The 25,537-nt window shown below is 39.2% G+C and overlaps 3 protein-coding genes across 7 annotated transcripts; 2 read left to right on the plus strand and 1 right to left on the minus strand.

Annotated features, from left to right (window-relative positions):
- Positions 1–1,831: 1,831 nt before the first annotated feature.
- Positions 1,832–10,953, minus strand: hormad1 (HORMA domain containing 1). Of its 5 annotated transcripts, XM_035428422.1 has the most exons (17): positions 10,067–10,476; positions 9,875–9,933; positions 9,377–9,521; positions 8,218–8,281; positions 7,880–7,916; positions 7,633–7,653; positions 7,520–7,546; positions 7,241–7,308; positions 6,759–6,910; positions 6,243–6,400; positions 5,840–5,938; positions 5,408–5,468; positions 5,153–5,223; positions 4,941–5,024; positions 4,242–4,307; positions 3,283–3,375; positions 1,832–2,129 (listed from the first exon to the last, which is right to left on the minus strand). In XM_035428422.1, the coding sequence occupies exons 2-16, from the start codon at positions 9,905–9,907 to the stop codon at positions 3,289–3,291; spliced, it is 1,173 nt and encodes a 390-aa protein (XP_035284313.1). In that variant the 5' UTR covers positions 9,908–9,933; positions 10,067–10,476; the 3' UTR covers positions 1,832–2,129; positions 3,283–3,288. The 5 variants fall into 5 exon arrangements, with proteins under 5 accessions (XP_035284313.1, XP_035284332.1, XP_035284322.1 ...); XM_035428441.1 differs by lacking the exon at positions 10,067–10,476 and adding an exon at positions 10,837–10,953 and having other exon boundaries at positions 1,832–3,375; XM_035428431.1 differs by lacking the exon at positions 10,067–10,476 and adding an exon at positions 10,512–10,702 and having other exon boundaries at positions 1,832–3,375.
- Positions 10,951–19,209, plus strand: ensab (endosulfine alpha b). Its single transcript, XM_035428456.1, has 3 exons — positions 10,951–11,126; positions 13,830–13,952; positions 14,463–19,209. Exons 1-3 carry the CDS (start codon positions 11,070–11,072, stop codon positions 14,631–14,633), a joined length of 351 nt encoding a protein of 116 aa, XP_035284347.1. The 5' UTR covers positions 10,951–11,069; the 3' UTR covers positions 14,634–19,209.
- Positions 19,210–19,951: 742 nt separating this feature from the next.
- mcl1b (MCL1 apoptosis regulator, BCL2 family member b) lies at positions 19,952–24,343 on the plus strand. Its single transcript, XM_035426293.1, has 3 exons — positions 19,952–20,649; positions 22,518–22,768; positions 23,263–24,343. The coding sequence occupies exons 1-3, from the start codon at positions 20,160–20,162 to the stop codon at positions 23,377–23,379; spliced, it is 858 nt and encodes a 285-aa protein (XP_035282184.1). The 5' UTR covers positions 19,952–20,159; the 3' UTR covers positions 23,380–24,343.
- Positions 24,344–25,537: the final 1,194 nt, after the last annotated feature.

A 25,537-nucleotide genomic window follows, 5' to 3' on the forward strand; every position in this document is an offset into this window, starting at 1 on the left:
GGGAATAACATTTACATGTAGAGGTTCGTTCACAGATGCAGAACAGGGGGAAAGTATGTGCTGAAAGTGGAAGTGCAGGGTGATCAAAACCATGTGTCTGAAACTGAAACTATTCAAATCATGTCATCTGGTCAAGCTCAACCCAAGTTTAAGTTCAGTTAAACAGGCCTTATAATGCAAGGCTATATTCATTTGCTAACAGCCACAACTCTGTGATGTGCCTTCATGTTTATGTTAAGTAATGCCTAGCTACATTATAATACAACTTCAATTCTGAGTTATTAGCCATGTAAAACTGAAAATAAGAGCACGGTACAATTATTTTTAAATAGCAACCTTGTCACAATTGAAGCAATTTAACATATTGAAGCAATCATAGTGGTATAAATTTTCACTGAGATATTGTATAGTAGCACAAAGATAAGTGCATTTAAAAACAAGAGCAACCATTTAAATGCACTAGCCTGTCATTCATTTATCATCTGCTTCATACCTTCAAATCGACAAGCGGCCATTACTCACTGCTAAACCCCGGTCCATCTGTCAACACGCGCGAAGCCATAGGAGGCCAAATAAAAAGAACTGCAGAGAACTGTGGCCATAAGGTTAGCGAATGAGGTCAAGCCAATTCATTTCACAGATCATAAAGGTTATGAACTCACAGGGGATGGAAGTGTGTGAGGCAGGCAAGGTATAGGTTCTTCATTATTTTACACCTGATTTTCAGAAGGACACCAGATAGATCTGAGGTGGAAAAGCAAACAGAAAATAAACAGAAGTCTACCTTAGGGTTACAATTTAGCAGGTGTATAATTTTAAGCTTTAAAGAAAGCATTTGAAAGCGGACACAGAGAAAAACAGATGGCTAGAATAAAGTCAAACATCCAGTTCAGGCCTGGCAGCGTTGCCTGGTGATACTTCAGTTTTTTATTTTTACTAAATTTGCCAAAATTTCTAAAAACCTGTTTTCGCTTTGTCATTATGGGGTATTGCGTGTAGATTGATGAGAATAAAAATGAATTTAATCAAATTTAGAATAAGCCTGTAACGTAACAAAATGTGAGAAAAGTGAAGGGGTCTGACTATTTTCCTAAGGCACTGCATGATGTTAAGTGACTTCTCCAAGACCTAAAACAGTCATGCAGGATGAAAATGTGATGTTAGTTCACATTGTACTGTATATTCAAGTTACATGCATTTTAAAAGCTGCAGCAAGGCTCTGCACTTAATGCAGTTGTTACTTATAAATTAATGTTCACAGAAGTTCATTGCAATAGTCAAAAAATGCTTTCACTTCCAACCTCCTCCATGGAACTGTCTGCATCGTGGACTCATGGTACTGTAAATTATTCCCCTCTAATCTCACAGCCAAACACTTTATAAAGGGGGGGGGGGGGCATTTGAATCCTCTGTTAAAATGCACAGGACTGTTCAAGCCAACGCCAGAGGCAGGAACTGATGGAGCACAATACCACAAACATCGATATCAAGAAAGAGTTTTTCCCTTGCATGCAGCTTTGTCCCTCAGAGAAAATCTTTTGACTAATAGCTACTTTCTGTTTCCAGTTTGGAAAAGCACTGGCAGACAATGCTGAAAACTGAAAACTTAAAATCCAAGACTCCATGGCTGTACAGTGCAAAAGTGTTCAAAACCAGTATGTCTTGAAATATCAGATTTGTTCTCCATTATACTCAGCGGTAATCCATGGATTGAGGTTTAAAACAACCCAGAATTTGTGGAAATTATCACTACTTCCTTCCGGGCAAATATGTTAACACATCCTCAAGCATGGAAATCACTTTCACAGTTCCCTCACATTGATGCAGAAAATTCATTCCGAGACTTTCTCCTTTAATGCAATACAGAACACAATACAAGAAATACTAATGACGGAATGCTAAAATGCTAAATGCTATCTTTACCATTTTTTTTTTGCTCTCTGTCTGACAGAGAAGCTATTGTAAAAAGAACAAAGAAACCTCACAGCACAAAGCTAGCTTCATATGACACAACACGAGATAAGGGACTTTGAAACAGAGGTGTCAGCCCATCTCATCCTCCTTGTAACAGGCCACAGCTCTTCATCTATCCTGGGCCCTTCCTGCTTCCTGCTTGCTGGAAATCCTCACTGAGGACAGACGAAATGCAAGAGTTCGCCTTTAATTCTTCACACAGCAGGCCATGCTATGTCAGATTCACCTAAGCTTTTTGTCAATTCCATCCTGAAACTTTTATCTCCCACACCCGAAAAACCAATTGTGAATGTATTCCATGAAACGGTTCCTTATTCGGAGTTAGAGTACTTGTTCAGCTGTCCCTTTCACCCTCGCAGTGCAGGCCGTTTGTGTATGCATCACACCGCTTTCAAGAAGAATTGATTGGCAGTGGATTAAGACAGTGTATTGATAACCTCCCTAATGCCTGGGAAAAAGCATCAAACCAACAGGCTGGCCTAGCACCATCATCCAGGGCCAGGAGGCCAAAGTGATGTGAAGATTCGATCACACTTGGCATTCTCATTGAAGTTTTGGGTTCAATTGAACTTCAAATCCCTGTCTCCACAAACATAACACAGTTCAATCTATTTTGAAAGTTCTTTCCAAAACAAGTACTGTTTTGCAGTTAATTACTTTAGCGAGGCTTTTCTTTTCTTTCAGTTTCTCCTACATTTCTCATTGCTGGACTAAACCGGCTAAATCCCTAATATGGAGAGAACAGAAGGAGAAAGACTTGTATGGACAATCTAGGACCTCTATGATCAGCTGACATTTAAAGTATGGAGTAAGTGAGTAAGAGGTTATATAAATGAAAAACACATACCGCTACTTCACTGGGGGTTAGGGATTACTCACCACTGCAATATATATATTTTATACTTCAGTAATTTGAATCAATTTGAAGAAACCCCCATTTCAAAGATACTAAATGAATAGGTAGGAAATCATAAACTAATGAATAAAAATCATATGACTCCATTCGCCACAGGCAGTTCAATATGCCCAAGGGTTTCAATTTCTCTTTTTTAAATGGCAAAAATAACAAGGCAATAACATTCCAGTACAAAAACAGATTCATACATGCAGTTCAGTCATAACTATGTATAAATTGCCAGCCCATTACCACTGACTTAAACTTTATGAGGCTTGACCAATGTAATTTATCCTCCAGTCAAAAACATAAAATGTGCGGAACAATGTGTTTGGCAGTTGTGACAACTCAAGCAGAAATAACAGTGAAATATGCTTCTTTGTCAACCATAAACTTCCAGAAATTTCACTTGCTGTTTTTCAGTACTGCTCCTTTGGCTCACTGAACTTGCGTCTCTTTGGGACAGAGTCTTGACCTTGACTGCTGGGGAATGCAAATTGGGACATCTGCAGATTTTAAGAAGATTTTTAAAAATGAGCAGTTGATAACTTTGGTGGAAATCATAAGCTTTTGATCAGAGGGCCTGGCCCACAACCAGACTGACTACAAAGTGCGAAGCCTCTTATTTTTTATCCACATGGGGGAGACAATGTTCTCAACCAGTCTCCTGCCCTGTGCTGCAATGTATCATTTCTCTTACTGCAACATTAAGAACATTATTTATAGCTTATACAAAAAAGAAAACCAAAAAAGAAAACTGCTTGTGACTACTAGTGTGACTACTTTCGACTACTAACACAGTATACCTTGGGGAAAAAACAATTAATTCATACATGAATGCAAGTCATTGTGTTTTAAATGACTTGGATTACATTGCAATTACAAAGCTAAGTTAAAGCCTGCCAGTTTTAGCAACTTAAAGAGATAGGCAGTTATGATAATTTGTACATCAAACTTTGCTAACACTAGCTTCGTGGAGCTAATAAACAACAAGCTACACTCAGACTGCACATCAGAACAGTGCAACTCCAAAACCATAATTATTCCTTTCCCTTCCTTGCTATTCTTGAGGTGGTTCCACAGGTCACAAAGACACACATGTAATTCAGCTTTACTGTTTTATTGCCCAGAAACAGAAGTTAATTAAGTAAAAACTCAAGCCCATATGATTGCCTGTGCAGACATGTACGTGAGTTCAGGCACAAAAAACTGTTCCTGCCAATTCTGTAAACAGTGTGGAAAGCAATGCTGTTGGTATATGATGGTATCAGATATTGGCCCAACCCTAGTCACATGTGAATGAACCAGTCATAATGAGTCACGCTGGTCGTTTCTGTACATCTAGATTCTTAACCAGGTTATTAATATTTACCTTTTTATTCATCTGAGGAATGGATCTATTCTTGATGGTGCTGCACACCGTTGTGTCCTTTCTCTCCTATATTCACAATGGAACATGATATACAGCATACAAACAAATGGATAGTCTGTTATATAACCAAAACTATTCTGATCCCACACTGTATACACATTCAAAATCTTTAAAAAGCTTTACTTTCACAATATACATGTAATATTTTAAATATCACAAATGGAATGTGTGCATTTTAGTATCAGATAATGTGAGCCATCTGGTTCATTTGTGCTCTATCTGTTGTGTGCAAGTCACTCAGCACATGAGTCAGAACCCGTTGGTGCAAACAGACACATCACGTTATGTGCTTTAGGGCAAATCATGATAAAGTCGACTCTCTCATCACCCAAAGTCGACTACAGCTCTCATAAACCCAAAATGGCAAAGGTCCAGGGTAAGGCTGCATAGGTTAAAATAATTGCTATCATCTAGCCCATCTATAAAATCTAAAATAACTTGTATGGCTGTAGCCCCAGTTTTTGAAGAACTGTGCTTATCCCCCATTGAAAATAATTAGATGCCTGGCAAATTTATGTAAAGTTATGCTGTTTGAAAAGGACCTCAGGTAAGTGACTTATTCAAGTCTGTACGTGATGCTACCTTGCTAAAATATATAATAAAATAGAGAAGACAGTGCAGGCCTATCTGTGACATTACCACTGTGGGCGCAATGACACGGCCACTTCTGGTCCTCTTCAAGGTCTCCCCTACGTCTGAGGGCTTCTTCACCAGACTGTCAATCTGAAACACAAGTCACTCCTACTCACCCACGGCCTCTGATTCAAGATAGTCTCTGCCGTAGAACCTGTTCAACTGTGTTAACACTCAGCGACTGAGACATCCACACTGAGTCATCAGTGAGCACTCACCTGAGAGAGGTGTGAGCTGTCCAGTTTCTCCTCACACGTCTTCACATCTTCCTGGCTGCTCACCTGCACTTCTGTATTACAAGAAAAGAAACATACTAGAAAATGAATAGATGAATGAAAAGCCATCAATGTTTCAGCATACATTTTAATTACAAGTGATAAAATATGGTCCCTCATTGAGTAGTTGACAAATAATTTGTTAATGTTAATCATTCACACATTTTTTGCCCTGCTACAGTACACAAAGATCCTTACCTGACACGTCAGCTTGATTGTGATTACAATCCTTCCTGTCTTTCAGCACTGGTATACGACACTGACAACAAAAATAAAACATCGTAAGTTTTCATGATTAAAATGAATCTGTTTATCTGCTAGTTCAAAGATTTGGTGTTGTGGGGTTAGCCTCACTGATCAAAAGAAAAGTACTTATCCTGCAGTTAGAAATCTGTGTCATCTGCACATGCTCAGTTCGCTACTCTTTATGGCCTTGTTTTAAAAGCTAAATGCAGCATCATTCTTAGCAATAATGCCCTTTCTAATACAATTATAATATATATTAATCAGCATACAGTTCATGAACAGAGCAAAGAGACATCCTGCAATGGGAAACAGCTTACCCTTACACATATAGCATACTGGGCTTATATTGTGTGTGCCTGTGATCATGTCTTGCGAATGGCTTACCTGTTTTATGGGCTGACTGTTGCTCATGGACGCCTGTTCTGCTTCCTCCATCTCCAGGGCTCCTTGTTCTGCCTTACACACAGGCTCAGCGTCACAAACCTATCCGGAAAAAGAAAGAGGCGCAGCAAAAACAGCATCACTACCACCAGAGCACCCCACCATTCTGTATTTGTTCAACAAATCTTCATCAGGCCCAACAAACATTCTAAAACAACAGTCACACTGATAATTGAGAATAAGCATCCTGCTCAAAAGGATGTCAAATAAAAATTATAGTTTCTTTTATGATCGCAGCTATCACTCAAGCTGCCAAAATACATTTGGGAAACAGAGCATATAAGATGTATTAAAACGTAGGGAGTATAAGCTGATCTGAGTACACAGTTGAGCGACACATGCACACCTGTTCCAGCCTCTCCTTCTCTGTAGTCACATCCACCCTCAGGGTGTGAAAGGGGGTGACCACCTCCCCCATGGTCAGGTTCACAGGCTCTCTCTCAAACATCATGCTGTCGCTGTCTCCCTCCTTGAAGCCAGGAGGCTCGTACTCCTGAGGTGTAACTGAAGGAGAAACTCAGTGTGACAAAACCGTCACAGTGCCTCCAGGTGATCCTCCATGAGATCTACAACAGCAGCCATTATGATACTCCTGTGTCCACCCAGAACAAGCGGACCAATGTCAAAGTGACACCTACTTGTAAAAATAAAATAATCATAATGCTATAAATCATAATACTAACACAAGTCAATCGAAATCATACACGAACTACTGTTCGTACGGGACCACGGATGGGACAGTAATATTTGACAGGGACCAGAAGCGTTATACTTTAACAAAAAACAGTAGCAAGAGCCTGATGCTAAAATGGAGGCTTTTAGGCAACCCAGGTCATAATAAATCCAGCTGTGTCAGCTGTACCTTCGTCGTAGTAGGAAAGCTTCATGTTGAGACAAACGCTGTCAGGCAGGGGCCCCAGGTTCTGCATCAGCATGTAGAGCTTGCGCACCAGGAGGACGCTGGCCTTCTTCACGTTGCTACAGGCCATCTTTGCCACTTTCTTGTTGTTGCGGCTGGAACAATAAGCCAGCATTACACAAAATACTCTGATCATGCACCGCGTACCCAGACTTATGCTTTGATTAAAAGAAGCATTAGCGAAGCTGTATAATGTGTATATGTGTTTGGATGACAGTACACAAATAAAAAATGATACCACACTTTCTGGTGTATAGGGTTAGCTTATGCCAAGAAACTACTGGATGAAGACTTTAACAATGGAAATGAGTGAATTAAATCTTAAATTACCGAAAACCTAAACCAAGATTTACACCGAAACAGAAGAAAATAGAAAAGGAACAAATGAACAGCAACATTTCTGTTTTAAATTAATCAAACCCTACCTTTCAAATTCCATTTGAGGTCCCGTATCAGTGTATTGGATTTTGAACTGGTAGCATTCTGTAACTTTCTGTAAATAAATTAGTAAAAGTTCATTCAACAGTCACACAACCACAGAATTTTTACAAACACAAAACTAGATCCTTGTACAGGAAAAAAAGGCCGTTAAAAAATAAAATAACCAATACATCATCATGTTTTTTTTTTCTTTAATATAAAAACATGTTTACTGGTCTGCAGGAATGCATTTGTTTTTCAAGCAGCTGAATAAATTAAATTACCTGGGGATGTTCAGGATCTGTGTAAATCTACAAAACACAAAAGCATACATATTTCAACAAGCAATAAGGAAAATGATTAAACTGTGATATTTAAGGTAAATGGGTATACTTACAGACAGAACAACCAGTCGCAGCTAGAGGAAAGATCGCGGATTTATATCAGTTTTATGGTTTAAACATTTCCTAACATAACAGACTAAATTCATAAATTCTTGTTCATTCCAGAGAACATGTTATCATTTTACCACTGGTCTAGTAAAGATATGGGCTGAAAGTAGAACTCCTAGAACTAACTCCTGTAGCATAGTCAGCACTTGGGAGATTGTGTAATATACTGCAAGACATTTAGCAATGACTTACATATTTTTTCTGAAGAGCATCAAAGCATCCATGCATCCTGTGAAGAGAAATCATACCACTTTAAAAAGGCAAACATTCCTATTACACATCAACCCAATATACATTCTACACATACAGTAGCACTGTCACAGGCATCTCCCTGTCTACCTCCTTGTTTGAATCAGTTATTGTAAAACTGTATCATTTACCTCAAAAGTCTGCATAGTCCCTCATATATGTATCTTCATCTGTATTTTCCTTTACTAATACAAAAAAAGATGAAAAAAAAAACCAAAAAAAATATTTGTGGCCAATTTTAAAACCAATCTCCTGCTGTTGATTGGTCCAGAGCCACTTACCACTGGACAATCTGACTGGCTCCAGGGCAGCTCCGCTGTTCTCTCAGTATCATCACCTTCTGCTCTGTAAAGCAGAAAAAGCAGACCAGAGTAACTCTGTGAAGCACACTACAAACAGCACCAACATTTCATTAACAGCAGTGCAATATCATAGAAATCCATCACTGTGCCCTTTGTGATGGTGAACATCTGCGTTTAAGTGAAAACTATAAGTAGAATAATTCATTTACAGAATTAATTGATGAATTAATCAATTAATTAAAATTCCCAACCAATGAAAACATCCGCTCCACCTTCTAGATACATATTCCATTGTAATCACATGGCCTGGGATAATGTTTAACGTGTTATCACATTCTTTGCACTAGTGTCCTCTCTTGTTATCAGCATATCATGAATAGCCTAATTCGCATGTATGGTTTTGAAAACTAAGACAACCCGTAGCATAGTTTTCATGGATAATCTTGTCCAACCCACATATAGGCCATCTTTATAACTGCTACTCTGCATCTTTCTAGGCAGCAGCACAATGTTAATGGGGCAGTTCATCCAAAAATAAAGCTACATTTCCACTTCCGCTATCTATCCATCCAAATAGTTATGCTGAGTTTTCTACATACCCGATGTAGTTCACTGTGATATAATGGACCGCAACGGGGCCAACATTTGAGTTGCTCAAAGCACCAAAAATTTACATTAAAAAAACTCAACAGCAATGGCTCTTTCCAAATATTGCCTTACCCTTACTCTATTCTTCCCCAACACACATACTGACCTAATCTACCATCAGGGCAAAACAACATAATAATAATTTGAGATAAAATGACAAAACAATCCTGTGTGTGCATATCAAATGCACTGGTATCCTTTAAAACCTTGAATCGCCAATGTTTTTTAGTTTAAAAAATTAACAGAAGGCTCATACTAACAATTACTCACTATCAGTGTTTCCTGGCTCTGTGACTAATAAAGTTTATTCACAGCTCCACTTAACCAAAAATGTTCTATGTAATGCAATGTAATAAAACTTTTTTCTCATGTCTTTTGGGAGATACAAGGATTTTTTTTTTAATGATGGCACATACACATTACCAGCAGTACATAGCAAGGTTGTTGTTATATGCTTTATATGTTATATGCTTAATATCATGTGCTTTACCTTCCACGTATTTGCTCCCATACGCCTTTTCTGGGAACAGACCCCTAAGATACGTGATGCAGGAGACAGCTATAGCCAGAAGTTTCTTCACCACAATCAAGGACTGCTGTTCTGTGGTAACTTCATTTGGCAGCAAATTTGTGCCCTGAACATAAGGGAGTGATTACAGATTGAGGAGCAAAAGGGAAGTTTTCTCAGTTTGAGTTATCTCTAATGTCGAACTTCAATTAAAAAAAACTGGAAGGTATAGAACCAATGTATCACGTATAGTAACATTGCAGCAAGCTATCTGCCACAAAATTAGTTGTGTTAATAAGCCAGTTGAACTTGTATTAAGCATGCATTGTTTAAAATAAGAAAGTAGCTATCTACTTTGCTCATTTGCAGACAAAAAAAACACATTTTATTACGATATTAAATTCCAAAGCAGGCCTAGATTTCATGAAGAAAATGGGAGTCACACAACAAACAACTGTTCGTTGAATTGTGGGGATTTACCTGCGATTGTCTCAACTGTTGCTCACAAGCCATGGAAACAACTTCAGTTCAGCTCATTCCTGTCATACCACATACATATGATTAACAACCAATTACAATCATAATCTTAGAAAATTAAATTTGAAAAATTAAATTAAGTTAGCCAAAAAAATTTGGCTAACTTCAATGTTAATAAAAATCCATTATACTTACAATCTACGTGAATAAATCTATTAACTGCTAACTGATTTTGCGTCTCCTATTGTCGTCCGAGAGACAACTGTCCCACGCGCTTCCCGCCTCATCGTTTTTTTTTTTTTTTTTTCTAGCGTTAGCCACAAATAACCAATCGTCAGCCCTGAACCACACATTAAAAGTGGACCTGTCGGGATTTCGTAGAACTAGAACGGTTCAAAATATATAGACTAGGTAATTTCAACAATCGTAAACACCCCTGCTTTAAATACCTAAATGAATATGTTCTGTGTTTTAATTAAGCCCCTGGTAAACGTAGTAACAATGGCAGAACTATTAAATAGCAAGTATCACCACAGGCGCATATCTCTGCATAATATTGCGCTCTAACTGGCTCAGGCATGCTAGCCTATATGACACAGTTGAACAAATCATGGACGAACGCTGACGGCCGTCTGATCACCTGATTCTTCTTCGTTTACGGTTAATTAATCAACATATTTGCTGTATCAATATTATTTGAAAAAGCAGTTCGGGCCAACTGTCTTTATAAAGGGGGGAGTGATTTTGCAGTATCCTACTATCACCAAATAAGATCAAGCCAACTGTGGACCTCATTGTTGGAAATTAAAAAATAAACAAAGCCAAGTTTTTAAAGTAAGAAAGCATCATCACCCTCCTGTACGTGTTTGCTAAATATTGACCTACTACGAAATATGTCGAACCAATTCACGCCTACTTACTGCATTACCATTGGTTAAGTCCATATCAATCATAGCAGGTTTTACCTTTGATAATTCATTGGATATTTTAATATTCTTCGCAGGTATTTGCCTTGTCGATTGGTTACTGTAAATGTCTTTCAAAGCTGGCTATCCCACTCTATGATGTCACTTTAGACGCTCGCCATTTTGAAGATTGTCGAACAGGGTTAGGGACTGGTGTTAGAGGGCTAGCTAAATATCTGCAGCGCCCCTTGTTTAACAATCTTAAGGAGCGTGACAGTCTAATACAGCTAACCATGTCGTCAGACAAACAGGAGACAGACGCACAGGTGGAGTCTGGCGAGGAAAAACAGGTGGGTTTATTTAAGCGTTATGCTGCCAGTGACAAGGTTGCTATGGGGAGCTAGGCGTTCTCATGTGCCTGAGCTCATGTAAGTGACTAAACGTTACAAATAAATTTCTTCGCCGATTGCTGGCACCACGCGTACCTTCTAAATCACAAGGTAGGTAGCGTTACTGTAATCACCCAGCTAAATTATCTAGCTGGAAATGCGAATTTACTGTTGCCCACCCTCAGAACGGAGTGTTCGTGCCTTATTTTCACTCTGCCTAAACAAGGAATACCACTCTTGTTCAAGCTTAGCCGTTTCATTGGCCAAGGAGTCATGCGGTCAAATATTTATTTGGATTTCATTGGTCTGCTGTTGTTAGGCTGCAAAATTGTCTTCCGGTTGTGTATTAGGATAAGAAGTGCGTCAGTGTCTGCTAGTTTTTGACAAACTGTACTTTACAAGTAAACAGTCAACACAGATCAGTTTGAAAACGCCTAGTTTACAGTTGCATCTGCTCAAATTTCACTGCTTTTACCCGCGCCAGATTCAAGTTCAGGCTGAACCATATTATAGAATGATCCTGATCTGTCACTGTTCCCGCAGTACTATAAATATTCCCCCGTGTGATGAATTTAAACAAAAAAAAGATGTAGTCTAGATGCCTTATTAGTCAGAGTTTTATAGTTATAGAGTAAAATCAGACACTTTCATGTTTCTGTGATTGTTTACAGAAGGGGTCTATTCTGGCAACGTGGGTAAGACAACCTGAATGCACGAGAAATGCATTCAGAAATATTGCAGAACAAAACATATTTGTGGATTTTTCTGATGTTGGAGTTGAGTGTACTCTAGCCATTCAAAAATGAGTTAGATTGAAGTCAAATGAATTGCACTGTGCACACAAAAAATCACACTGCTGTCTCCACTCACATTTTGTTTTAGGTAGCTAATATATTACAAGCCTTCAACAAAGGTGTTATGTGTTTTTATGCAAAACAAGGTGTGTACCATTGACTTCCTATCTGTCTGAATGATCATTTGTCTTTATGTTGTACTTTATATTGTGTGCTATTTCTTTATATCAATGAATGCTATGCATGCCTGTGAGTTTGGTCCTTGTCTGTGATTTGAGAGCTTAAATGCTGGGTGGTGTACATATTATGTTTGGTCTTTGATGTGTTCCTCTATGAGATACACAGACCTTTTAAAATTGACTACAAATACCCTCCCTCTGCCTTTTTTGGGCGTTTGCCTCTTATGGCTGAAGCGATTGTGATAGAGATGTGCATTGGAAAACTGTGACCCACTTGATTGCCTTGGGCCTAACCACTTTATCCTGGATCCCAAACCCTTCTCCAGGCGCAGGGGAATGGGAACACACCTTAAACACCTTATTCCCGATCCTGGCTGATTTGTTAATGAGATCCACCTCTGTTAGTCTCGTACAGAATGTTCTTCAATGTTTCCCTTTGAACCTGTTTTTCTACTTGTTCAGTACATTAACTTTTCATTCATTTGATTTAGGCCTACTGCTGATCTCCCTTTCCTGGAAGCAATATATGAAAATGCACTCCATACTTACAGAAATGTCTGCCATCAGATCTGGTCTCACGTTAAAGCTAAATTAATGTGCATGAGATATGTAGGTTTTCCAGACACAGCACATTTCAGATGTGAATCTCTTTTAGTTCTAGAGACATTATGGGGATGCTGATGGTGACAGTCATTGAAGTCTCATAATGTATTCATTCAGAATGTCCCTTGGATGTCGCCTTTGTTAAAATATACTGCTGCTTCACCACAATCCATGTGAAATGATAGTATATTCCTATGCACAGTGTGTGTGTGTGTGTGTGTGTGCATGAGCTATACAAAATGTAGATTAAAAGTAGACCAATACATTAGGATTTAGCATTTTTGTACTCTGATCTATAAGGAAATAACTGTCTATCATCAAAGACAACAAGACTTTTTGGTCCTAACCAAAGAAACAAAAGATTCCATGGCACTTTTAAACTTTCAAAGGTCCCGGAAGAATCTCCAAACACCATTATGCAAGAATTACATTGCAAAATTATTGAAATTCTGTGGAATAATTCCCGTAGTTTCAATTGCAGGGTAGAAACTGTCATGGTACATTTAGTATAAATGAAAGAAAAGAAACAAATGGTACAGTATATGGACTATATTTTTTATGCTGGTGTGTTTGTATTAGCACAGATGTGCTGAAAAATGTGAAATGTTTTGCATGGTGAGTAAATAATGTTGTGATTTATTAGCTTGCTGCAGCCAAAACCTTTAGCACAATCACATGCATTAAACTTAATTTAATTAAACGGAAGATGCTTTTCATGTGTATGCATTGGGGGTTGTAAAAGACAAGGCATTCCTAAGCCCCCAGTTCAATCAAAGAAAACCTGTGTTCCAAAACAGACTGAAAGGCTAGCTAGACCTGCAGTCATCCATATCACTGTGTTGAAAATGGGAGAAGGTTGCATTCGATGGAAAGGGCAAAATCTGCCAGTGATTAATGTGTTTCAAACTAATAACCAATAACATCTTGCCATGTTATTCTATCACAGGATTACACAAGCTTGGGTGTTTAGGATATGTGGAGTCATGCAGTGCTGAGAAATCGCTGTATCGGTGTCCCAAAGAAAAAATAAAACACAAGTTGTTATTGTAATAAATAGCCTTGATACAGGATTATTTCTCTTTCGACAGGACTCTCAGGAGAAGAGTCTGAATCCAGTGAAAGCAGAGGAGGCCAAGCTGAAAGCCAAGTACCCCAACCTGGGGCAGAAGCCAGGCGGCTCTGACTTCTTGATGAAAAGGCTACAAAAAGGGGTGAGTGGAGTCTCCTTACTGGTGTATGAATATGTGATGGCAACTGTGCAGTGTCCAGTCTTGCCCAAGTAGTGTGTGAGATCCTGTACCCAGGGTTTGTGTTTCCGGAGTAACGGCAATGTTGCTGAGCCTGCTGCACTTTCAGTTGGATGAGGCATATTAGACCATTTGATGGATTTTGAAGGTATCCTTTATCTGAAATGTATCAATACTTTCTGCCTACACGACACAAAAAGGTGACTTTTCCTAAAGTTTCCACCTGAAGTTTCTTTTTTATTTTATTTTTTAAACTACTGGTGGCCTAATACTATTGGCATGCACTGTATACATGTATGCACCATTGAACTGTGATTCTCTTTGATGAACTGCTATTTTTCCAAGATTGAATGACTGCAAGAAGCTCATAATATGTTCAGAAACATCTGTAGGTTAATATCATATAGATGATCACCTCCAACCCTCCTTTGTGATTTTCCATTTATACTGTATGGCACTCTGTTTCCTACACAGCAAAAGTACTTTGATTCAGGTGACTACAACATGGCCAAAGCCAAGGTGAAGAACAAACAGCTGCCCACTGCCGGGCCGGACAAGAATCTGGTGACAGGAGACCATATTCCCACACCGCAGGACCTGCCTCAGAGGAAGTCATCCCTGGTTACCAGCAAGCTGGCGGGCTAGCTCCTCCCGCCTCCACCGTGCCCTCCATTCCCCCACCTCAACCTAACCCAGGCCCCCTACTAGGCTCCACATGCCATTACAATCCAAGAGAGGTGTAGATTCAGCTCTCCCTCTATTGCTCTCTGTCCAAACTCTTCTCTTACATCCTAGAATGCCCACATTTAGGGGATCTGAAGATCTGCAGTACATGAATACAAAGTCAGTGTATTTAGTTTGTCTGTACATCTGTGTCAATGAGAGCACAAATTTGAAAACATACATAGGAATCCTGCATATGATGCATTAGTGCAAACCAGGTCTTGTGAAAGCTTTGGTTGTGTAGTCACGCATAAAACTAGGAATGAAAGGGAAGGCAAATGGTGGCAGTGGATAACGTGATGATGTCACCTCAGCCATGTAAGTTGTGGCATGGATACACAACTGCTGATTAGGTTGCCACAGAAAAATCTTCATTTGTGTTGAGTCACTAAAGTTCACAATTACTTGCTTTATTTGTAAGCAGCTTCATTCGCAAGGTCATAGTTGGTAGGTTTTTACTAAAGTGAGGGATGGTGAATAGCATGCACCTGCGTGGAGCCTAGTTATCCCCTCAGTCCCAATACAGACACTCTATCCCCTCTGCCTCCACACCCTGCCCCACCCGATACCCCTGCCCTTCTCCCTTATTCACTGCACAGAAAAGCAACAAAAAAGCTAAATGTATTTTGTTGTATAATATTGAGGCTGGGACAAGCGGCATCATTTCTACTTTTGCTTTACTCTTACCTGTACAACCTCCTGTACTATTCTATGGGGCCTAAACATTTTGTTCATTTTCTTTGGAAACCAGTCAAGGTGGCTATTGTCTGTCAGTGCATGTGCCACGCCAATGGAAGCTCAAGAATCCCAAAAGAGAGAAACACAGGAAAAAAAACAACCGATGGTTAGTTTTCAGGCTGTGCGATTTCCATTTATTGGCTTCCCACTTCTGGAGTAGGATTTTGTAACAGCCTTGTGAGTTATTGCTTATTAGTTTTGTAACTGGTTTGGCTGAAGAAATGGCTGTTTTGTCTACTGGGGAGAAAACATATGAAATTGTAGTTCTGTTTAATGGAAAATCAAATCCTTTTCTGGGTCTTTTCACAAAGAGGAAACAATATATATGAACTAAAAATTGTATGACATTTCCCCTAGATATTGAAAGGTGTTTGTTGTACTTTTCAGTCAGCCATCAGTAATATTATTTATCTGCCCTTTTTAAAACAAGCCTTAATGATTGGTAGGAAATTAATTGCCAGTCTCACCGCACTGTGTATTCAAGTATATATTTTTATACAATGTTCGGAAATGGGGCATGAATTCATTGTCATAATAACACCCGGTGTATTGCTCCTGTAAGGGCATATTTTGGCTTATCAATTAGCCAGCTATGGGATACTGAGCACAACAAAGCATCTTATGTCCACATTTGTTGGATGTTTACTGAAGTGTTTTGTACCAGAAGCTTGTTGAAAAAGGCTAAATAAGGTAGTATTGTGTTGTCAAATGTCCCACTGAGATATGGGCTACTTATTTAATTTGTTTCTTATGGTCCCCACTCATGTACTAGTCCAGTAGTCTTTACAGTAACTGCAGTTGTATTGGTAAATGTAACTAATAGCAATTCCTCACTTGTAATTGGTCTATGTGTAGAGTGGAAAGGGACGGAATTGTGTAATAAGCCCTGGTATTGACAATTAGAGCATGTATCCTGTGTGCTTAGCCTGAGTGTGCATCTGCTTAAGAAAGAAATAGGTTAATGCAAGCCCTTATCTGCTGGCTGTAAGCATTATCTGCTCAGCTCTCACCCATTACCCTTTACATATAATCCTATAATCAACCACTTCTCTTCTGGGAGAGGAGGAGAGGTGGAGAGGCAGGTGGTAGCAGAGAGGAGGGATTCTTCCCTGTTTCTAGTACAGGTGTAGAATGGTTCATTGGGCGGCATAAATGGGTATGGGGAAAAGTCTGATGCATAGGAGAAGTTTGGTATAAGCACTGTGAGGCTGTGAATGAATTGTGCTCGTTTTAGTTTGAGTTTGAAAGGATATGATGTCTGCTGTGAATATGTCAGGCCACAGTTTGTTGTTTCAATAAGATTAGAAAAGTACATTAGAAACTTTGAGTGACAGAGGTGTATGAGGTGTACAGTGCCTATAAAACCATTACAGGGTCTAGACTGCAGTGCAGGCTGGATGGGCAACTGTCCAACCCCCTTCAAGAACTGCTACAGCAGTGGATTTAATTTCCTATTCAAGTTAGGACATCAGGACGTCCTAAGATGTGGTGAGATAGTGGAACCCCTGTGGTCATCAGGGTTTCATTCCTCAGGGCTGGTTTACAGGCTAAAGCAGGAAAGTAATGAATGGTGCAGGCAAACTGCTGTAAGAGGTTACATCATCATTCTTGTGATTATGCAGTTAAGCCAGAATAGATTTAGGTAATAGTATCTGGATGAGCTGTGCTTTCTGACCAAACCTGGTGTTCTAGCCTGGAATTACTTACTTTGTGCACATGTTTGTACATGTACAGCTACATTCACTACAGAGGAAAAGGACTACAGTAGTTGCTTGTTCTTGTTCTTCCTTGAGCCAATTTAAGTGTGTTCCCACAATGCCATAGATGTATCTGGAATCATGAAAATAAAAAAGGGAATAGTAGGGAATCTTTGGGAAAAATATTAAAGCTTGAGCCTGTACAGTTTGTCCAAAGATAGACCATTATATCATGCTGTCAGTTTGTGAAATAATCTTTTCAAAGAAGTCAAGGATTTCAAGTAAATTATTGAGTCTTGCCTGATTGTTTACTTATATTGGTCCTCCCAGTACTTTAAGTGCTCAAATGCCAATAAGGGATTGATATGATGGGAACTTAGCCATGCCAAAGGTCAGGAGTTAAAAGGAGGATTTGCATTGAGTATGCATTTGTGCCTGTGCTTGAGCGTGAGAGTGCTTATTTTTCTTTGTGTGTGACTTTTTTTTTCCACTTAAAAACATTTCATTTTGTAAATTGTCATGAGATGATGTTCACATCCCAGTCAGGTTGTAAATAGACTTTACTATTGTTTCTTCTATAATACCTGTATCCATGCTTTCTCTTCTCCATTGTTTCTTTTTTTAAAAAGAACATGGATCTTATACTCCCCAGGCCTTTTTGTTTGGTGGGGGGGGATTATTTTCCTCAGTGTAAATTTGTTTTGTTTTTACACTACTTCTACTGCACCCGTCTTCTGTGTAGTATAAAGCTGCCGGCCAGATGTTAGGAAGACGTTATATGTACAATATAAATAAGTGTAAATGCTGCTGATTAAAGAAATGACACAATTGTCTTCATCTGGGTGTCCCCTTAGAGAAAGAGAGAGAATCTGTCCAAGAGTCCTGAATCTGACCACCTGCAGAATCAAGGATTTATGGCAATCAGTCACTGGCTTTAAGATGTGGGTCTTGCCATTGCTGTGTATGCATGTGAGGTGGAAGGCAATGACTTAACATGAGGTGTGCCAACAGCCTCTGGTATTTACTAAGGGGGCTTCCTTTAAGATATGGCCCCCTTCATTATCATACAGATAAAATGACTAACCTCTTGGATCTTCAGGGAAGAGGTCACCATAGTGTATAAATGTTGACTTGGAACCATTGAAAACCGCCTGTTGGGGGAGCTCTGAAGATGGTTTTAAGGCTGTCGTGTTGCTGCAGTGGCAGAAAGAATTGGGGCTATCCAGAACCACTGAAAAGCATATGTCGTTAGAATTTCTGGGGTGTCGACAAATTAGTCAAATATTTTTTTATTCATTAAAAAACAATGATAACCTGAGTCTGATCTTTCAGGTTGCAACTTTGCTGTTTCGATATGAATCGAGGATCGTAATAAATCATATAGCATAATCTATAAAGTAACTGGTGCTTCAAAGGCTCTGATTACAGACTTAACATTTAATGTTTCCTGACCTCATAATTTGTGTGAATATATCTGCTTCTGTTTAATGCAGTGGTGATATATTTGGAACCACAAGAAAATGTGTCACAAGACTGTTGTATTTGTGTAATCAGAGGGCCATGAAACTTCAGAGACAGTAGTGAAATGGGCTCACCATAACTGCTTTGAGAATGTTGTGTATTGGGGGGCTCAACCTCTGTGAATATTACACTGCAATGAGCAAGAAAGGGTACACTAAACCACTAAAACCACTATTCCTGTAGGTTCCTGGCTAACATGTATGAAACAATGTTAAACAAGTAATGATACCTTCATAACAACAGGCTCTTTCTCCACCAAAATGTTTTGTTCAATGGCTACATTCTGATGCAGAATGTTTTTTTCTCTAAATTCATAATGGAGCAACAGTTGCCTAATATCAAACCTTGGCTCAATGTGCACTTTGGGATTCTGGGAGCGCCTTTGTTTCCCAGCAGTGACGTTTACATGCTCAATAATGCTTGTGACAAAAATGGGTTTCGTTTTACAAATCAAAAAGGTTAAATTTACAACGAATGTTTCAATAGTGTGGGAGCATTGCTGAGATTTTTGTCAGTATTTGAAAATAAAATTTTACATTAATTTTGAGTGTGTTTTGTGGATTTATTCAATGTAGCCATATATTGTCATTTGAAATGATGTTTTTCTGGTGTTTTTGTGTTGATCAACACTGCAGCAACATATAACATGACAGCAAATAAGCTGTTTTTAAAAGCTGTTGGTTGTTTACAAGTGCTTCCTAGCTTAGACGTCAAAAAATGACCGGAGTGTAACAATGCTAAAGATATGAATTAATTTTAAGGTCCTTTCACTTGTATACAAAGCTTAAAATGGTATAGAACTTTTTTTTATATTTCAGATTTTCTGTCACTTTATGTCCCACCAAGAGCACTTAGATTCAAGTGGTGAGGCAGCTTTTATTCATTTTGCTCACAAATTGTGGAAAACCCTACCTACATTAATCAGAGAAGCTGTCTATTTTATTGATAAAGGGTCTACACAAATATTATTTGTTACTTGGTCAGCTTCTGCTAGCCGCTAGAGGGAAGCAGAACTGACTGACATACGCACTTGACAACTTTCATCTAATGCATTCTTTTCTTCAATGTATGCACTTATTTATGAATCTGATCGTTTTTTTTTTGTTGTTGTTGTTTTTTGTTTTTAAATTAGCTTATTCACGTGTAATCACAAAGAAACGTGTTCTACGTTGATCATTGATACCTGTCACTTTATTTGTTTTAATGAGTGGGCATGAACAACAGCTAAGCTCCCTCCTCCTTGCTACGTAAAAGATACGTAGACCATATATATGTTGCCTTCCTAGTTACTTCCGCTGCATTGTCGCGAGGGGAATGTAGCTAGTATGTATTTTTAACCAGCCAGCCCTATGGCTAGCTAAATGGTAAAAAAAAAAAAAACCTATGTCCAGAAGGAATGACCATTTATGCTAGTCCATCAAATTAAATTGTTTGTTTTACTTTTGTTGAATAGGGCAAATAAATAGCGTCTAAATATCAGTTTTTTTTCACAATGAAGCGCGTTTCTGCTAATGTTCTTGGTAGAACTTATTATCCACATATTCAAAATGGAGTCGACAACGTATTTTTTTACTGCCTCAATTCAGCAACTGGGGCCGGCGATACCTACGCCAACGAAAATACTAAGCTAAATTCTGAGGATGAGATAGATATGGACGAAGATGACGGTTGCTCTCGTAGCTCCGCGGATCCAGGGAAAAATGCTGTGAAACCATTTGTATTTGATACCCGGTTCTCGTCGAGCACAAACGCGGACGGTTCTTTACCTTCTTCCCCCGATACACCGTCGGCCTGTGGGAAAATGCCTGAATTCCCCGCCAGTCCCAACGGAAAATTTGAAAAGGAAACGCTGGAAATCATCGAAATGTTTTATCGGACACACACAGGAGACTCCCGGTCAGCTAAAACCAACACCAAGGTTTTGTCAACAATGAAACGAGTAGTGGATCATTTAATCGAAAAGCACCAGTTCGCCTACAACGGTAAATACCAATTCTAGTTTGCTGGCAATCTATCCTGGAAACGTGAGCTAGTAGCTAGCTTCTGTTAGACATTTTGTGTCGTATCACTGAAATGTAATGACTAGTTTTCTTGTTACAATGAACACAAATTTAAACTCATAGCTGGCAATGATAGTATTATATGGACGTTGACTACCCTTGAATATTTATTTGTGATAATCTCTGTTCACTAGCTAGCTAGTTTATATAGACTATTTGATTAGGAATGACAAAGATGTTTAGTTCCCCTGGCTAGCTAGGTCTAGTTCCTTGTGTAGTTAAGTTGGCTAGACTAGCGAAGTTAACTTTCCACTAGACGAATGGCTTATACTAGGTAAGGTCACAAAATAAGGGCGGAAGATTTATTTTGCTAACGGATTTGGAAATTGTACAGTAACTACTCTCGCACCCTTTAATTTGTTAGGCTAGCTAGGTCATTTTATCCAAGTAACGATAGTTTCATTTCCTGTTAAATGGACCTTTTCCTGTGGCTAGCTACGTTAGCTGGTTTCGCTTTGCTGATTCCAGCAAATCCTACTGACGCCCAGATAAGACGTTTTCCTACTCTTCGGTTTTTGATTGTCCCTCTCAGTCGTATATTATCCGTTTTTATTTATTTTTTAAACAAACTAACGTGGTGTGCCGTGTGACCACTTGCAAATGTGTTCGAAAAGGTGCTGCATATATTCTGATGAGTAGTTATCCAGTGAAAAGTTTGGTTCTGATCGATATAAACCTGTGCGTGTATTTGTAAATGTCAAACTAACGGGACACCTGTAACTTATTCACTGCGTCTCTGTATGTAACGATATGTCCACCATGAACAACGTGACTTATTAAAATAACGAATCTCCGGAAATACAAATTAAGCCATTCTCTATGGATGCGTGTGCCGTAATTGGTGCAGTATCTGTGGCTTATATTCAAATACCTGTCAGATCTTACTCTCAAAGCCGCTCACAGCCGATTGGCTTCCTCCTAGATCCTTTCATAAACTGAATCACAAGGGTAAATGACAATGATTAATGTGTAACCTCATGACCAATTATAGTGAGACAGATGCTGCATGTGTCGAACATCTCTGCCAGTCAATTTGAAGGATACATTGTCGGTATGCAATAGGCTACTAGAAAGCTGCACATTTCAGGAAATGTATATCTCCCACCATCTGAAATGTGGTTTCTCTTGCTGTATTAGCTCACTTGAGTAAGTCCGTAGAAGTGTATTGAAAGGTGTGGTTTTAAACTGTTGAGATGTCTCTGGAAATCAGCTTTCACAGAAATGAGTCAAGTTCTGCTTAATTGGTTCCTTTATCCAGTCCTGCACTGACGAAAGTCCCTCTCTTTTAACTGCCTTGGTTTAATATGATTTTACGTTTTGAGAATAATAGCTATGTCATTGGCTATTCAAAGGGAACCCTAGGTGTGTCTGGTCTAACCAGTCCTGGTCTATTGATATCATTAGGGGAAACTTACTTTCGTAGTGACACAGCACATTGATGTGGGTAGGGACTGGAGCTCACATTCTGTTCAGTGCCATTTCCTGGCAAACTAAAAGGGTCATACTGAAGTTGTGAGTTTTATCCAATCTGACCAAAGATCCTTCTTGACATAGTTGTGCATGGCAGTTGACTGAAGTGTTTCTGAGTTGTGCAAGCACACTCGCAAACCACTGTGTTGTGACCTCCCTGGTTTGCAAATTTAGCCAAATTTAGCATACCTCAAGTATGACTCATTTTGACTCACTGTTTGGGCAGGGATCAACACATGGAGCCCCATTTAGATTTGTCTTCATGTGACATTGGGCCGTTTCAGTAAATCACATTAACCCCTTTTCCCTTTGACTCTCAGGTATGATCCTCAAGCTGAGTTTGGATCAGCAGGAGGACAGCATGAAATTCATCTCATGTATTGCTAAGAACATCTTCTCTGATGGGACCACCAACTGGGGGCGTATTGCCAGCCTGTTGGCATTTGGTGCTGTGGTGTGCGAGCACCTGAAAGATAGTGGGAGAGAGCACTGTGTGCCGGTGGTTAGCCAGGAAATCTCCTCTTTCCTCCTGTCTGAACAGCGGGATTGGCTGCTTAACAACAAAGCCTGGGTGAGTGTTTCAAAAAGTTTGAAGGATAAACATCCTATCATGGTGTACTGCAGCTTAAATTATGTTTGGAGACCATTGTAGGCCCAATGGCTAGCAATGGCCTTACCATTCATAAAATTTTCTGGATAGATGCAAGTACTACACACCTTTAAGTGACTAGAAACCTGAGCTCCTCTGTGGGACATGGTGTGCCTTATTACTCCACCTGACATCTTATACCAAAGGTGTGCTTACATTACTCTGAGCCTGTAATTTCACCCCTTTGTGGACTGTGACAGTGGCATGTGAGGAACCATTTCCATTCATGGTTCCTGTGGTCTGCTAGAATGGCACAGCAAAGTTCTGAAGGCTGCCGCATTATGTTGCAGCAGATTGATTCCTTAAACTTCCTCTTTTGGACAGAAATCCCAAATGTAGTATTCTTTGTGTTATCCTATTTCTGTATTATTTAAAAATGATTCTAATTTACCTTTTTTGCATTCTGTGCTCTTCAGGAGGGGTTTGTGGAGTTTTTTCACGTGGAAGACCCTGAATCTGTGGTGAGAAGTGCACTCATGGCTTTTGCGGGAGTGGCTGGGATAGGGGCAGGACTTGCATACTTGATCCGATGAATCTGTTGGACTATATAAGAATGGACAGATTGAACTTACGCTTTGAAGATAAACCTACAGTGATGGCTGCTCTCAATTTCCAACTTTTGAAACCGAATGAATGCAGGTTGGGTTTTCTTTTTTCCCCCTCCTTTCTCCTCCCCCCCCATAGGTGGGGTTGGTTTGAGACATTGCCAAACTGATTTGTGACTGTGGACATTTGGCAATTCATCGCCTGCACAACACATTCTGTGGCGTTTTTTGTTTTTTTCACCGTTATCCCCCAGCATATGTAGCTGAAAGTCATTTTTTAACTTTCAGAATGACTACATCATAAGTACATCCAGTATTGAACGGTGAACACTGACTCTACCTGCCTTTCTGCTATCAGAATGCCATCACTGTATGTCATTGAGGGTTTTAAATATTCATTATTTTTTTTTATTTAATGTATACCTGAAAATTTTATTTTTATATAAAATTTTATTTACAAACAATATGTAGGCTATTTGTTTTGGATTTTCATGGATTGCCCAAGATGTCCCTCTTTTACCCAACTTTGACCATGTCCATAGACATAGTTTTGACTTTTCCCTTGTGGTATATGCACAACAAACAATTGAGCTGTAATTCCATCCATTGTAGAAAATGGTCAGATTACCAAGAGTTAGTAAATTTCAGCTGTAAAAAGTCAGTCTGTCAGTCAGCTGTACTTAAATTCCACTAACAATGTAAAGCTGTTACCCATTTACTTTTTATTCCCCCCTTGCCCCCCTCAAAATATTGTAGGAAATGGTCTGAATTGTTACTGACCACTAATGTTCAAAAATGTCTCTCTGTAACACTTCCTGCTGCCAGTCAAAAAAATGAGGAAAAAAAAGTTTGTATGACTTGCATTCTGTTGAAGGCTTTGGCGCTATAGGTTGGGTAAGTGTTTGTGTTGCACAACGCTGTAAATTCCATTCAAAACTATTGGCTTATCTCATTTAATCTCTCTGTCATCTGTAATTGCGTTACGGCGCACACAAAGGAGACTCTTCAGAAAAGGATAGGACACTCATTTAAAAATATTTATTTACTTACTCATTTAATTATTTATTTGCAACATGCTGTACTACAAATTAGCTGTCGCATACAAATAGGCCAGAGCATATGAGAATAGTCAAAAACTGCCCACCAGCTGGTGTGCCCCTGGTGAGTAGAGGGGCCGAAGCCAAAAGCCAGTCTGCTGCTTGATGCTGAAGACCGTTTGCAGGTGCTGCAAAGCTGTTCTGTTTTTACCCAACAGAGATGTTTGCAAAATACACACAAACACCCACTCACACTTGCTCCCACACTGTGGGAGTTATTTTCAGAGTGTCTGCAAATCGTCTATCTCTCCATCGCTGCTCTGCCGGCCCATGCAAAACAACTTGCAATAGATGCATGACAGCCTACTCTGGTTTCCTCTCTGCACCCTCACAGACTTTGCCTTTCATTTGCATTTTTTCTTTCCATTGGAGCAGTGCCAAATTTCTCGATTTACTTTCAAACCTAATGTAATTATTTGTATGTAAATTATGGAAATGTGTAACGTATGTACGTACGTAATCGGATCAAAAATTATTTGCACCCTGCACAAATAACACCATCACTGAAATACATTGTAATTTCCCCATATGGGAACATTGTACTGCTAATTCAGTGGAATCAGCCAAAATTAAATGAGTTATTAGTTTCCATGACAAATTAAGTCTCACAATTATTGGCACCCCTATAATGAGTATTTTGTGCAGCCTCCCATGGCAAAGATAAGTGCAAAAAACCTTTTTCTAGTATATTTGATTAGGTTGGATAACCTATTTGTAGTATCATCCATTCCTCCATGCAGAAGCTTTCAAAGTTGTTGATATCCTTAGGCTTACCCATATGGACTGTCCTCTTCAATTCAGGCCACAGGTTTTCAGTGAGGTTTGTCCAGCGTGAGAGAGCCATTGCAAAATGTCAATTTTGATTTCACAAACATTTCTATGTTGATTTTGAGGTAAGTTTGGGAGTTTTGGCTGAATTGTCCCAGTACTTGGAATTCATTATGTCATTGATCTTAACAAAGGCCCATGGATCACTGGCAGCAAAGCAGCCCCGGAACATCAATGATCCTCCAACAGATATTGCGGTAGGTATCGGGTGCTTTCCTTGT

The sequence above is a fragment of the Anguilla anguilla genome, chromosome 1, assembly GCF_013347855.1.
Source record: "Anguilla anguilla isolate fAngAng1 chromosome 1, fAngAng1.pri, whole genome shotgun sequence".
Lineage (NCBI taxonomy): Eukaryota > Metazoa > Chordata > Actinopteri > Anguilliformes > Anguillidae > Anguilla > Anguilla anguilla.

Bases quoted from the DNA above. Each gene is read 5' to 3' on its own strand.
- hormad1 (XM_035428441.1), bottom strand. From the start codon at position 9,907: ATGGCTTGTGAGCAACAGTTGAGACAATCGCAG. The intron at 5,939-6,242 runs GTGTGCATGTGT...TTTTCCGGATAG, and splicing joins AGAAGGAGAGGCTGGAACAG to GTTTGTGACGCTGAGCCTGT. The intron at 5,469-5,839 runs GTAAGCCATTCG...TTTTGTTGTCAG, and splicing joins ACAGTCAGCCCATAAAACAG to TGTCGTATACCAGTGCTGAA.
- ensab (XM_035428456.1), top strand. From the start codon at position 11,070: ATGTCGTCAGACAAACAGGAGACAGACGCACAGGTGGAGTCTGGCGAG. The intron at 11,127-13,829 runs GTGGGTTTATTT...CTCTTTCGACAG, and splicing joins AGTCTGGCGAGGAAAAACAG to GACTCTCAGGAGAAGAGTCT. The intron at 13,953-14,462 runs GTGAGTGGAGTC...TTTCCTACACAG, and splicing joins TGAAAAGGCTACAAAAAGGG to CAAAAGTACTTTGATTCAGG.
- mcl1b (XM_035426293.1), top strand. From the start codon at position 20,160: ATGAAGCGCGTTTCTGCTAATGTTCTTGGTAGAACTTATTATCCACAT. The intron at 20,650-22,517 runs GTAAATACCAAT...TTTGACTCTCAG, and splicing joins GCACCAGTTCGCCTACAACG to GTATGATCCTCAAGCTGAGT. The intron at 22,769-23,262 runs GTGAGTGTTTCA...TGTGCTCTTCAG, and splicing joins TGCTTAACAACAAAGCCTGG to GAGGGGTTTGTGGAGTTTTT.